The following is a 15,069-nucleotide window of genomic DNA, read 5'->3' as shown; positions in this document are numbered from 1 at the left end:
AAAAGAATGTCTCTAGGATTGCTAGTGTTGCTGAATTAGCAACCGTGGACTTTTAGGCCTACCTTTGTTCTTATGCTTTGTCTTTGTTGCTCCTCCTCCTCTCTCTTTGTTACAGGGCGGGGTCAAGTAATTCGATACTTTATGTAAAAGGAAAGACATGTTAAAGCTTGTTCAACAAACAAGCAACTGCTAAAACCTCTGCTGCCTTTCGAGTAGGGATGGCCACATTTTCCGAACCGGAAAATTGAAAAAGGAAGACGAAAAATTTTCCGGAAAAGCGGAAGACGGAAAATTTTCCGGAAAAGCTGGACGGAAAATTTTCCGGAAAAACGGAAGACGGAAAATTTTCCGGAAAAACGGAAAATGGAAAATTTTCCGGAAACCGGAAAACTCTTTTTTCGGAAATGGCCATTCCTACTTTCGAGTAGTAGTACTACTTCGAACTATACATCATGTTTAATGTAGGGAATTTCAATTTAATTCTTGCTTCTGTTATTTATTAATTACTAATACCTTTACACGGAGTAAAGGTACTGGATTTGTTATTTACTTCTTTCACTTCCATAAAACGGGACAAATACTACTTTTTTCCATCTAGGGGGGGGGGGCGGTGGCTCAGTGGTAGAGCGTTCACCTCCGATCCTTGGGGTCCCTGGTTCGATCCCAGCTCGCGCCGTGTGGACTTTGTAGGGGATAAACACGTGCTCGTGGGTTTTCTCGGGGTTCTCCTGTTTCCTCCTACTTTTTCATTCCACCATTTCACTCATCTCTCATAATCACCGTCTCCTTTAGCCTAACCGGCATAATCGTGGGACGTAAAACTTAGATTTCGATTTTTTTTTTCATCTGACGGGACGGTCGGGACACACTACTAAAACGGGACGTGTGGTCGCCCTACTTTCGGATTGACACCTAAACCAAATTCCTGAGTAAAGTAAATTATGTATGTTGAACAACGATTGGCTGATTTCTTTGAAGATTGTATTTCTCCTGAGCACCACACCGAAGCTATATGTAACGGGGCTTGATGTTTAAAATGAAATCCTATCTACTATTCGGTTTTTATCCAAGACTTTTTCTTTATATATTCGCAGAAGATCGAACCCCGACTGTCCAGGTTCGTTATTTGCTTGGCCATGAAAGAATACTTGTTTTAGTAAGAACTTGGTTATCTAGTATTCAAGAAAATGTGAAGATATAAAGGACTAAATAGTAATGCAAGTACATATTGTGGCTGACCCTGAGGCGTGTTTTCTGTTTCCTTGTGTTTACATAATATGGTAAATTGACTTGTGAAATTGTGGCTTTTCTTGCGTGTAAAAGAGTTTTTTTTTTTCTTTCTCAAGGCCGGTTTTTAGAAAATGTTTTTTTATATACATAATTAACTGTGTATAAGCAAAACAATTTTTTTGTTGTCGATAGTTGAGAATTAAGCGTTTTCTCCCCGTTTATATCAGTCTTCAATATTACAAGTTTCAACATGTTTAATTTACAACTGAGAGTTATAATCAGTGAAGTGTTACTCAGATCAATTGTTCTATAATTAGAATTTAACAACCAGTTCTATGATTAGCATTTAACAACCGGTTCTGTGATTAGCATTTAACAACCGGTTCTATGATTAGTATTTAACAATCGGTTCTATGATTAGGATTTAACAACCGGTTCTATGATTAGGATTTAACAACCGATTCTACGATTAGCATTTAACAACCGGTTCTATGATTAGTATTGAACAACCGGTTCTATTATTAGGATTTAATAACCGGTTCTATGATTAGCATTTAACAACCGGTTCTATGATTAGTACTAAACAACCGGTTCTATGATTAGGATCTAATAACCGGTTCTATGATCAGCATTTAACAACCGGTTCTATGATTAGTATTGAACAATCAATTCTATGATTAGTATCTAATAACCAATTTTATGATTAATGTAGTTTTTTTTATTTTTTAACTAATCTCTAGATAAGTTACGATTATTTTGTCGCTGTCAGAAATTTCAGACTTAAAAAGAAAATAATATATATATATTTCACGCTCCCCCCTGGCATTTGTTGGGGTACCCTGTTATGGGCGATTCTGGTGCCATATTAGCGTCGCTATTACTTACCATTACCTTCCTATGTACCAAACTTGGGTTAAATTCGTGAATTCCTACTGGTTGTCAATCTTACTTTTAGAAGTTTGTATTTCATTGAGTGTACACCTACAATGCAACAGTAATGTATAAAGTTGATAGTTATCATTGTATTGCGAGCGGTGATAATAATTAGAAATAATGTAAGTAAAAGGCTAATAGTCACCGCAAAAACAAAGAAAAACAGTAATCAACAGTGAACAGTGGCAGATGAATTACTATGAACTTGTCTATTTCTAGTGACAAGAAGATTTTTGCTTCGCATATTTTAAAAATTCTTTTTAACCATTTTTACCCATCCATAACTTCTTTCCTATGGTTTAAATCCTTTTGGAAGTGTGCTTAGACTGAAGATAAGGATAATGTTCTTCGAAAGTACTTCCTAGTGATGTGGTTTGTTTCTTGCGGTGATTATTAGCCTTTTACTTACATTATTTCTAAAGTTGATAGTGGTTTCGTCTTTTTCTCGTCTATGATCGGTTCTATGATTAGGATTACAATCGGTTCTATGATTAGGATTTAACAACCGGTTCTATGATTAGGATTTAACAACCGATTCTACGATTAGCATTTAACAACCGGTTCTATGATTAGTATTGAACAACCGGTTCTATTATTAGGATTTAATAACCGGTTCTATGATTAGCATTTAACAACCGGTTCTATGATTAGTACTGAACAACCGGTTCTATGATTAGGATCTAATAACCGGTTCTATGATCAGCATTTAACAACCGGTTCTATGATTAGTATTGAACAATCAATTCTATGATTAGTATCTAATAACCAATTTTATGATTAATGTAGTTTTTTTTATTTTTTAACTAATCTCTAGATAAGTTACGATTATTTTGTCGCTGTCAGAAATTTCAGACTTAAAAAGAAAATAATATATATATATATTTCACGCTCCCCCCTGGCATTTGTTGGGGTACCCTGTTATGGGCGACTCTGGTGCCATATTAGCGTCGCTATTACTTACCATTACCTTCCTATGTACCAAACTTGGGTTAAATTCGTGAATTCCTACTGGTTGTCAATCTTACTTTTAGAAGTTTGTATTTCATTGAGTGTACACCTACAATGCAACAGTAATGTATAAAGTTGATAGTTATCATTGTATTGCGAGCGGTGATAATAATTAGAAATAATGTAAGTAAAAGGCTAATAGTCACCGCAAAAACAAAGAAAAACAGTAATCAACAGTGAACAGTGGCAGATGAATTACTATGAACTTGTCTATTTCTAGTGACAAGAAGATTTTTGCTTCGCATATTTTAAAAATTCTTTTTAACCATTTTTACCCATCCATAACTTCTTTCCTATGGTTTAAATCCTTTTGGAAGTGTGCTTAGACTGAAGATAAGGATAATGTTCTTCGAAAGTACTTCCTAGTGATGTGGTTTGTTTCTTGCGGTGATTATTAGCCTTTTACTTACATTATTTCTAAAGTTGATAGTGGTTTCGTCTTTTTCTCGTATTTATAATTATATATATACTGGGTGGCGCACGAAAAACCGCCCCGCCACAGACAGGTAGACTGCGCATTATCGTCTATTTTTGCGACAACGTTTATGTAGTGTGTTGTCGGTTTTCAGTACGAAAGCTGTTAAAACTTTGTTGGGCGTTTGAAGTAAATCTCAACGAGATGTGTTATCTATAAGAAAGAATCACAATAGGGAGGCGTACCTGTCTACTGGTTCATTTAAGGAATCGCAGAACATTTTTGCAAGGAAGTTTCCTGGCGTTTCCATACCGGCAAAGAGCAGTATACAGGATTTCGTGAAGCAGTGCCGTACTACAGGTGCAGTATGAAAAAAAAAAAAAAATCGAGCTCCGTTTGTTCGTACACCTGCTGTGATCGCAGATATTCAAGCACGAACGATCCAAAGTTTAAAGAAGTCGACACAGAAATTGTCGCTACAAGTGAACATTTCGCGTAGGTCTTGTCAACGTGTCGTAAAAGATCTATGGATGAAGCCTTCAAAGTGACATGTGTCCAAGAATTGAAGGAGGGAGATAAGCAAAAACGTGTGAATTACTGCACGTGTTTACTTGAATTGGTTTATAATGGAATATTGGACCCAATGCTGTATTTTATGAGTGATAAAACCTAGTTCCATCTGACAGGACATGTAAAAGAGCAGATACTGATTAATAACCAACCCCCATAAAATTCATGAGGAAACTCTTAACAATCAGAAAATATGAGTCTGGTGTGCTGTGTCAGCAAGTCGGATTGGGATCCCATATTTTTTGAAACAATAGTAAACAGTGAGGTGTGTATGCAAATATTTGAGGAATTTTACGCGCAGTTAACACCCCATGAACGTTTCTATGCCTTCTTTCAACAGGATGGGGCGATCTCTTACACTTTACGCGACTCACTACCACGAATTCATGAAAGATTCACAGAAGAAAGGACTGTCAGCAAAGGTTTGTGGCCACCGCGTTTGCCGGACCTGACCACTTGTGACTTTTATGTGTGGGGTAATCTAAAGAGAAAAGTGTACGCAAATAATCCAAAAATATTAGAAGACTTGAACGACAATATTCGTAATGAGATTTTGACATTTGATGCAGCAGAGTTTCGCAAAGTGTATAACAACATTTTAATGCGCGCACAAAAATGCATTGAAACACAAGGCGCTCATTTTCAGCATCTATTGTAAAAGACAAGACAAGATTACTTCAGTAAATAAAGTAAGTAAGTAAGTAAAGTAAGTGCATTTCACTAAACCAAACCTTTGCGCTTTATATGTATTTTTGTGTATGCTCGTGGCGTGCTGGGCCGGTCTTTCGGTCTTTCGTGTGCGACCCCATATATATATATATATATATATATATATATATATATATATATATATATATAGGGTGGTAGGTAACTCCACCGACAAATTTTGGGAGGTGATTCCTTAGGGCCTATATGAAATGAAAAAAAAAAAAGTTCTAATAAACATGGGATAAAAAACATCTCCTTTCAGAGTTATGAACCCCCGAAAATTTACGTTTGGAAACTCTCTGCCTTAGAAACTACAGGACAGATCCCAAGCAGTTTAAGGAATTACAAAGGAACTAGTATGCGCTCTATCTAAATATCTATGTTCTTCCGTGGTCTGTTATCGGCGAAACTGTAAAAAGGAAGTTGAGGTATAGGGATATTCCTTTAAGTACTAATGGCGCGTTCATTTCGCCGATAACGGAGGATGGTAAAACACGGATATTTAGATAGATTGCATACTAGTTCCTGTGTATTTCCTTAAACCGCTTGGAATAGGTCCTATAGTTTCTAAGGCAGGGCGCTTCGAAACATAATTTTTCGAATTTTCGGCGGTTCATAACTCTGAAAGGAGACGTTTTTCGACCTATGTTTATCGGAACTTTTTTCCTTCATTTCGTATAAGGAATCACCTCCCAAAGTTTGTCGGTGGAGTTACCTACCACCCTATATATATAATGTTTACCAAAAATAATAAAAATATTGCCAAATAAAATGAACTGTAGAACAAAATTAAAGTATAGAGCAGCAATTGGCAGTATATTGGCGACTAGTCTCACAAGTTCTTTTTTTATTCTTTGTTTTCAAGTAGAATAGTAGCCTCAAATTGAGATGTACTGCTTCTCTCTATTATGATTAGAGTGATCTTTGATATAAGACATTTTTGATCTTTTTTCTGTTCATTTTTACCTTCCAAATCTCATTTGAACTAAATGATAACTGCAGAAGAAATTGAATACATGCTTAATAAATGTGTTTACTTATGTATTGGAGATGGATTCATTAAGCTGCTCAAAGTGTTATCGTTTCCTCTTTTCTTTCAGAGCACCACCAACCTGAACATGTAAAGTGATGACGGAAGGCGTTATTCGCGAATGGGTGGCAGACTACGCTGCCCTCAGCCCAGTGGAAGTTCACAGCTTCGCCAGTACCTTAGCCCATAACCAGGAGGTTGTCCAGGCTTTATACTCGGTCTTGGAGGAGAGGAGTAAATATCAGGATGTGAGTATAGTATGTCATCATTATTGGAAGGAAGCGAGTGTAGCTCCACTCTTCTCGCGATCATTTAAATTGGCTGTAGCAAGCATCATATTTGAGGGAATAGGAATTAGATTTCTGGGCTGTCGGTGTCTAAGGCTATTTAAGCTCGTCACTTATATGAGGGATGACGTCCCTCGGCGAGCACACTATCTGAGGAAAGGGCAGGAAGAAGGTATTGGGGAAGGAAGAAAGCGTTCTGGGACCATTATTAGGTACCATCCTGGCACATGCCTGGTGTGAATAAGGGTAACTCAGGAAAAATCTCACTCAAGATGACTGGCCTGAAAAAAAGTGTTACACTTTTTTGACCAGGTATCGCCTCCGGGAATCGAACTCGGGACCGCTCGCACCAAAGGCAGACATCGTACAACGTTGTATTTGAATCGCTCAATCAATCTTGACCAAAATTTTACAGATCAATGATGGGATTCAAGAAAAAGATAAAATGTTTGTGTATAATTAACTAATGGCTGTAGTATGAATAACCAAGTATAGCTCACAGATGACGAGAAGAACCCTAGCAGAAGTAGTGTGACGTAGGTATGGGCTCGCCCACTTTTTCCGCACGGTAGTTTCAAATGACACCACGGAATAGCACACATATAACTTCACCCGGAGTAGCAGACATCTAAGTATAGACCACACCTCAAAAACCGAAAATGGACTTGACCGTGTCGTTGACCTTTCCTCGCTACCCCTGTTTTAGGGTTCTTCTCGTCATCTGTGAGCTGTATTTTTTTTCATTACGATCAATAGTATCTTAAATATAATCAAAGATGTATATCCCAAGTATGAGGTCGAGCACATGTTATAATGAATTTCTCGACCTCAAATGAGTATAAAAAGCATAATTACAGATATATGTAAGGAAGAGGTTACTTTTATCGTTGGTATGAGAGGTAGTTCTTTGGTCAAAATTTATATGAAAATTAATTGTTCTGAATAATTCTCGTCATATTTACATGAACACGCCACTGATTTTAAAATTTTCTGCAATGGACGACTCAAGTAATTTCATCATTTCTGGTATAAACCGAAGTGCACGGCTCCAAAAAGTCATAACAGTTCTAAACAACATGGTTGCTAGGCTATGAGAACGTAGGGAATCATATATTCCCCTTTATTTTCAGGTGGATGGTTTCGTTATCTGCTTTCCTGTGACCCCTTTAATCTTTAAATTTTCTTTTGGAAACTAACTCACTCTATGGCCTATGGAACCCGGAGGTTCAATGCCACGTTCACAAAAGCTCTCCATTGACTTCTTCTTTAGCCAACTGGATCCAGTTTGTACTTTGTACTCCTATCTCTGTGAGGTCCATCTTAATATTGTCCTCCCATCTGCGCCTAGGTCTTCCTAAAGGTCGTTTTCCGATTGGTCTTCCAATCAAGACTTTGAAAGCGTTTCTACTTTCTTCCATTCTAGCTACATGACCTGCCCACCTAAGCCCCCTAGACTTGATGACCCTAACAATGTTCGGTGAACCGTATAAATTATGTAGTTCCTCGTTATGAAGTTTCCGCCATTTCCCATTCCCGTTCCTCTTGTGTCCGAATATTCGTCTAAGGATCTTGTTCTCAAATACTTTGTCTATGTTCTTCCCACAGAGTAAGCGATCATGTTTCGCAACCATGCAGAACAACAGGCATGATTATCGTTTTATATATTTTAAGCTTCAAATTACTCGACACAATTCGCGATGATAAGAGATTTTGAACTTAATAATAACACGAATTCCCTGCTTTTAGTCGATATTTAATTTCTTCGTAAATATAGTTTTCGTCTGTTAATATTGATCCTAGATATTTGAAAGAAAATGAAAATGAAATCTTTAAGTTTTACGTCCCACGGTTATGCCGGTTAGGCTAAAGGAGACGGTGATGATGAGAGATGAGTGAAATGGTGGAATGAAGAAAGTGGGAGCAAACGGGAGAACCCACGAGCACGGTGTTTGTACACCACAAAGTCCACACGGCGCGAGCTGGGATCGAACCAGGGACCCAAAGTACCAGAGGTGAACGCTCTACCACTGAGCCACCGCGCCCCCTTAGATATCTGAAAGAATCCACTTTATCAAAAGTATAGTTTAATATTTTAACGCATCCGTAATTTTCCGTATTATGGTCCCGACGGAATAACAATTCTAAAATATAAAACTTGTTTTAACTGTGTGTTCAGAACTTATTCAAATAAATTTAGTACAGTTGGCCTAACACGAAATTGCCTTCAGGTAATTATGAGAAGGCAAGGATGGACATAGAAACCTTAAATCTATCCTTCGCAGAAGCCCTATGTTGCTCCTAAGAACAAACTTAAATAGGTGCATCTATGGTGTTTTATACTCACACATTAAATTAAATATTTTCGTATGAATTGAAATTAGTTCCAGTATATACAGGGTATCTCAAAAGTCCCTGTTATATAACAGTTACAACAAAATGTAAGAAGGGAAACTGTCTCCAAATATGGTGATTACAATCTAAAGTGAAGGAATATTTTAAATCGGACGAGCCGTTTGGGCTGTACACTCTTTATGCACCCAGTACACTCTTTATGCGTTGAAAATGCAATGTTGTCATTCTTCTGGACCCTTAACATAAGTGAATGAAGTTAGTGCTTTTACACTAACATGTCGATGGCCAGCCCTCATTTCAAACGCCCCCATTTACCATACTGTTACAATATTTATCCATCTTCCGCCCCGCCCTCCCCTCCCCCAGCCCCACTATTAATGGCAACGTTGCATTTTCATTTAACATTGGGCGAATAAAGAGTGTACAGCTCAAAGGGCTCGTCCGATTAAAAAAAAAAAAATCCTTCCTTTAGATTGAAAACATCATATTTGGAGACGGTTTCTCCTCGTACATTTTGAAATGAAATGAAATCTTTGAGTTTTACGTCCCACAGTTATGCCGGTTTAGGCTAAAGGAGACGGTGATGATGAGTAATGAATGAAATGGTGGAATGAAGAAAGTGGGAGGAAACGGGAGAACCCCGAGAAAACCCACGCACACGGTGTTTGTCCACCACAAAGTTCACTTGGGGGGACCTCTTACATTTTGAAATGAAATGAAATGAAATCTTTGAGTTTTACGTCCCACGGTTATGCCGATTAGGCTAAAGGAGACGGTGATGATGAGTAATGAATGAAATGGTGGAATGAAGAAAGTGGGAGGAAACGGGGAACCCCGAGAAAACCCACGAGCACGGTGTTTGTCCACCACAAAGTTCACCTCTTACATTTTGTTGTAACTCTGATAATAACAGAGTTACTCTGTGAGAATACTTTTGAGACACCCTGTATGTAGATTTTGTGTAAAATTAAAAACAAAAGAACACACATATGTAATTTTAACAACAAATCAACTATGTTAGAAAAATCGATAATAATTCGGAGTAGGTAAAAGTGAGTACCTTTTAACTTTATTGATGAGATAGCTTTTCATACGATTTACATTGTAAAGTACTTCTTATAGTTCGAACGGTATAGTTTTTGTTTTCCTACGTACTTTGGGATGTATATAAGGTGTTACAATATTTTGCGAACAGATTCCTTACATTAAAATAAGAAAAAAAAAAGTTCATATGGACCTGTGCTCAAAGGTGCCGAAAACATGAAACAAGTGAACTTTAGAAGTTCATAGTTCCACTACTATGGGACCTATCGTAGTTAAATCAAGACATCGAAGTTCATTTTTTCACGTTTTTGGCACCCTATAACCAGGGTTGGCTGGTTTAAACCTTGGTTTAAACCAGCTGGTTTTTTCAAAAAAAACAACTGGTTTAAACCAAAAAACGAAAATATTCGTAAAAGTGTAACTACTCGTAAAATCTTGATGAAAATATATTTATGGGTTATCACGTTTCACTCCCATATATTATTCGTACTATATTCAGACCTAAATTCCCCATTCTTTACTCAAAGAGATTATATTACAAAAGCAACTTTTTAATGTAACTTTATGGATGTTTCTTTTGTGATTTTTTTATAGTTTATTATTGTTGTTATGCAACCGAAGGAAAATTCGAAATATTGTTTCGTTTTAATAATGTTTACTATTAATAAAATACATCGAAATGCCGGACTTTTTAGGGGAGGGGGGGTCATACAAACCCCACTCGAGGCAATTATTGAAATAACAAGAATCTTTGGTAACTATTTTTGTATAAATGGGTCAGAGCCAAAGTGGACTCAAATAATTCGTATCTTTATTCCCTTTTCTTACTGATATGCAAAGTAAGTCGTTATATTTCTTTAACTTGGACTAATAAAAGTCGTAGTGAACTGACTTGGACTAAATTAGTTCTTCTGTATTCTGTAGTACTTTGAAATTGTTCATATGTAATTCTGTGTAATGGTTCTACTTGTGCAATTGTTCATCTTTTTGTCCTTCTGTCCTAATGACTGTTGATGATTATATTAACAAATATGTAAAGATTAGTCAATGTATTTTTATCAGGAGTCCTTCGTGAGTGAGTCGGCAGACGTATCGCATTTGTGGCCAATTAGTCCCGGTTTCGAGTTCAAATGGAGGACAATTTCTCTTGGATGTAACCCGAGAAGCGGTTTGGATTCCGCTTTAAGTTTATGTGACCCCTTCCAGCATAACCCGGTTGTTGCATACTAACATCAAAGGCGAAACAAGCTTATTTATGTCGATATGTGATATAAATACACAGAGCAAATTATTTAAAAGAAAAAAACCTGGTTTAAACCAAAAAAACCGGGTTTAAACCCAAAAAAACCTGGTTTTTTGTTTTTTTCAATAAAAACCATGGTTTTTGCCAACCCTGCCTATAACTACGAAACTATGCACTTCCAACCATAGGTTCATATGAACTTTTTTCTTATTTTCATGTGAGGAATCTATTTTCAAAATATTGTGACTTTTTTGTAACACCCTGTATGTTACTTTACACACAAAATTAAATTTGTCCATCATTTATGACTATGGAATGAAAGATGCATTTGTGTTAGATTTTTTAGTATCTATGCTTTATTTCTCTTTCTTCTAGCTTATAGATCCAGTATGTAATCAGCTGTTTCAGTTTTATCGATCTCGAGAAATTGAACTACAAAGGTTTACGTTGCAGTTTCTGCCTACCCTTATCTACGTGTATCTCAACTCCGTTGCACATGGAGATAAAAAAGTGAGTTTACTATACATACATTTTAGCGATAAGTATATTAGTTTGGGTATTTTGCTAAGAAATACTAAATAGAGCTCTGAATATCTTTTTATAGTTCTGTCCACGAAATTTGACTCTTTTTCTTACTGTTGTATAATTTTAAAGAATATTATCAGTGTTGTTGAAAATCATATTGACTTGTTATAGTTCTAACTAAGGTTATAGTCGAGACGTTCTGTTGGTCCCCAACCGGCTTCCTTTGTGCTCAAGCAGAAAATTTACCCTAACCGCTCTCATAAATAATACTCCAAATAAGCCATAAACGGCAAGTGCTCGGTGTCGAAGTAATACATTGTTGCCATCGCTAAACTTTTATTATCGATGGATACATTATATAATAATAATAAAACACAACAATCATTAAAGGAATTCAGTATAATAGTATCGACAGGGGCCGTCAAGGACGGATTTCTGGAAGTGGCAAACAAAGATTGTATTTTTTTCTCATCGGGCTTTTGCGGCACTGCCTTGCAGAGGGGGGGAGGGGGTGAGGACAGGGGCGAACACTTAACATGTTTGGTTCGTACAAGCATTATCGTTATGGAAGTTACATAATATTAACAATATGCTATATTTAAGAGTAATATAAGCACATATCATGAAACTAATGATTGATTTCTTTTTCAAATTAAATGAAATATTTCAGTTTAACGTCCCACAATTATGCCCTTCAAGCTAAAGAAGACGGAAGGAGGAGGATGCAATGAAAACAAATGTAACGAAAAACCAGATAAATCTGTCTTTCTGCGAAGGCTACTGAAGAATCAGTAAGCAAGAGGGTGAAAATTGCAACATCGCTTTCTTTTTCAGTAGGTCAACTGGCAGGCCACCCTCAACTGGAAGGACATGTTCAATTATCCCTCCCATGTAACAAAGAATCACGCGGTTTCCTTCAATGGTGTTCCGCTTCCTTTGTAGCCGCCTGGGGACGGTTCGAGCGATTTTACTATACCAGGTGTTCTCGTTTCCTGGGGACAGTCCCTGGATTTACAAACCTGCTCCCACACTAAATTCGTTGTTTTAATGTTAATATAAACTCAAGCTCAAAAGCGTTCACCGATTAATTAAAAAGAAAAACAAAATTACTGATAACCTTACTGTACACTAGTCAGATCAACATACAAGCCGTTACAGCTACATTCAAAGTAGGTCAAGTACTGCTCTCAATGCTTTCACAGTTACCACCACATTTGGAACTTCTTAGTAAGAACATGCTGAATATTATATTTTATTCTACTTATTAAAAATATACAGTTACCTTTTGAATTACTGATTAAACGCATGACATTTAAAATTATTTATTTTAAACACATTACATTTTAAGCTATTATTTAAAATCATACTGTTTTTTTTTTTCATTCATCATTTTAAACTGCTCGTTAAGAACAGAAAGTTTAAATAAGACGTAAGAAATGATTCACTTTCATATGTAGCAAAAGTATGTAATACTGGTACTAAAGTGGTGTGATGTTTCTGCAGATTCCAAAGTATGTCTGGCAAACTAGCATCTTCGCCTGATTCATTAGTATTGATACTATTGCTAACTTCTCTGTGACTCAATAAACTTGAAAGTTCATCGCTGCAGTCACATTGGATCCTATCCTTGCCAAACTAATCCGGTCAGGATAGCTGTGTATTACTGATCTCCGTAGGATTCTGCTTTATATTATGCTCCCATCTTTTTTTGTTTGCGCAACTTTTCCACAGATTTCCCGATTGTAAATCTGTATACCGTCTCTTTTCGCATACCCTCTATTATGGTCATATGTTTCATTCAGTGTGTTTACATTTAACTATTCTTTAAAAGCCCTGATTTTGAACTGCTTATTAGAAACACAGTTACTATTACATTTTGAATTACTCATTAGAAGCATAAAAGCCTACAGTTACACTTAAATGTGTCGATGTTACTTTCCACGTGACATTCGAGACTGTTAGTTTCGGTAAAGTTCAACATATGGGCAAAAGTTGACACGAGTTGAATAGTATTTATTTTAGTATTTTAGTGTATTGAAAGGCTTAAAAGTGTATAGTATATTTGTTTTTCTTTCGTCGTAGAGCTGCCGCAGCGTTGAAACCCTCCTTATTAGCTTGTACAACTTGGAAGTTGTGGATGAAAACGGGCAACCAAAGGAAGTTTCATTTCGTCTTCCGTCATTGGCACAATCATCCATTTATCATGAGGTAAGGAATAATATAATCCTCTCAGGTAGTTAAATATATTGCTAACGTGTTTAGTGTGTGTGGTTCACTTGGTTTGATTCCTGCTGAGAGTATCAGAGTTTTCGATGTCGGTCCAGCATCGTGAAGCAGTTTTGGAGCTTTATAAATAAAAGAGGTTCGGTTTAGAAATTAAAAAAAAAAATAACTATTTATAATAGAAATAATAAAAATAATAGAAATAAAAATAATAATAAAATGACCATACTTCCGTCCCATCCACCTGTACGATACACCAGGTCTTGATGACATTCTGCGTGCAAGGGACCGCCTTTGGTTTTTATCCAAAGTAATCCTTGGGCGTTCACTTCCCGCATTCCTTTTTGACCCTTGTCCACTCTTGACCCTTCCTATTGTTTTATAAACCCACGACCTGGTATATCCAAGCCCTACGAACTTCTTCACCACTTCCGCAACTGGAACATCAGGGTGCAGTTCAAGGAACAATTCAACTTTTTTTTCGCCTTTCCTCTTGTTCCGACGTAGCCATGGCTCTGCACATGTCTGTTTCCTTCTGAGTCTTCCCTGTTTACCTGTCAAGATATCACTGTACACGTAGGCGTGGCTACACCCACCACCCTGTTCCATATACCAGTGTTGCCACCCATTAAACTTTGTCTGTTTTTTTTTTTTTGACCACACGTTAATAGTGCTGGATAGCTTCTTCAGTTTTTAGAAAATACGATGAAAGCATATCAAGTTTTACTTTTCGAACACCAGTACCCCATAGTAAACTAATTCACCACCCTCCTCCAATGTGGCTGAGGTGAGGAAAGTGTGGAGCTCTACATTCGCATCCTCCTCTACATCCCTTCATGACATGGAGATTCACACGAGAGAGACTTTCGCCTCTATCACTGGTCATTATTTTGTTTCAAAGCACTTAAAATTCTTAAAGGTACTGGAAATGTGCCTTCAGAGCCGTAGATCGTAGTTGTTTCACTTTCAAACTCAAGAACAAACAACGGGTAGGTAAATCCGATTAAGTGCTAACCTGTGAGACAATTGAACAAAGTTGGGAAGGACGCAACGTATACAAAGGTTTGTGCCTTATTGAGTCTGATTGTCAACACCAGAGTACAGTGGCATACTATGTGTCAATTGGAGTTTGCGTGCCTGCGCAACGCGGCTCTCTTTATGTCCAGTGTGTAATGCTGCCTCTGTGGAACACTTTAGTCTCCTCTGTGGCAAATTTACATTTTATTTTTACATTCATTGAAGAAAAATGTACATTATAGTGTACATTTTGAAAAGTATATGTAGATGTATATATTTTTAAAAGTTTCATTATAAAGTACCTTAAGGGTCTAAGTAAATGTTAAGACGAATAATGATAATTGTATCGCAAATAAATCAATAAGTGTTCCTAAAGCATACCAAAGTTCGAGTATACTGTACAAATCCACTGAAGAGGTTAGTGTAGTTCTGTTGTATCAGTTCCCTTTGTGACATATGTGTTTTCAAGAAGTGAAATGTATTC

The 15,069-nt window shown here is 36.9% G+C and overlaps 1 protein-coding gene across 4 annotated transcripts in view; it reads left to right on the top strand.

Annotated features, from left to right (window-relative positions):
- Hyccin (PI4KA lipid kinase complex subunit hyccin) overlaps positions 1–15,069 on the top strand; it is a 122,819-nt gene that overhangs the window by 31,554 nt on the left and 76,196 nt on the right. For all 4 annotated transcript variants that reach the window (XM_081745152.1, XM_081745151.1, XM_081745153.1 and 1 more), the window contains 3 exons: positions 5,965–6,142; positions 11,196–11,330; positions 13,428–13,553. In XM_081745152.1, the coding sequence (XP_081601278.1) occupies positions 5,993–6,142; positions 11,196–11,330; positions 13,428–13,553 (411 nt within the window). In that variant the 5' untranslated portion in view covers positions 5,965–5,992. The remainder of the gene's footprint in view (positions 1–5,964; positions 6,143–11,195; positions 11,331–13,427; positions 13,554–15,069) is intronic.

This window comes from Thermobia domestica, chromosome 18 (assembly GCF_964235325.1).
Source record: "Thermobia domestica chromosome 18, izTheDome1.hap1.1, whole genome shotgun sequence".
Taxonomy (NCBI): Eukaryota; Metazoa; Arthropoda; class Insecta; order Zygentoma; family Lepismatidae; genus Thermobia; species Thermobia domestica.
This window is presented reverse-complemented; position numbering and strand designations above follow the sequence as displayed.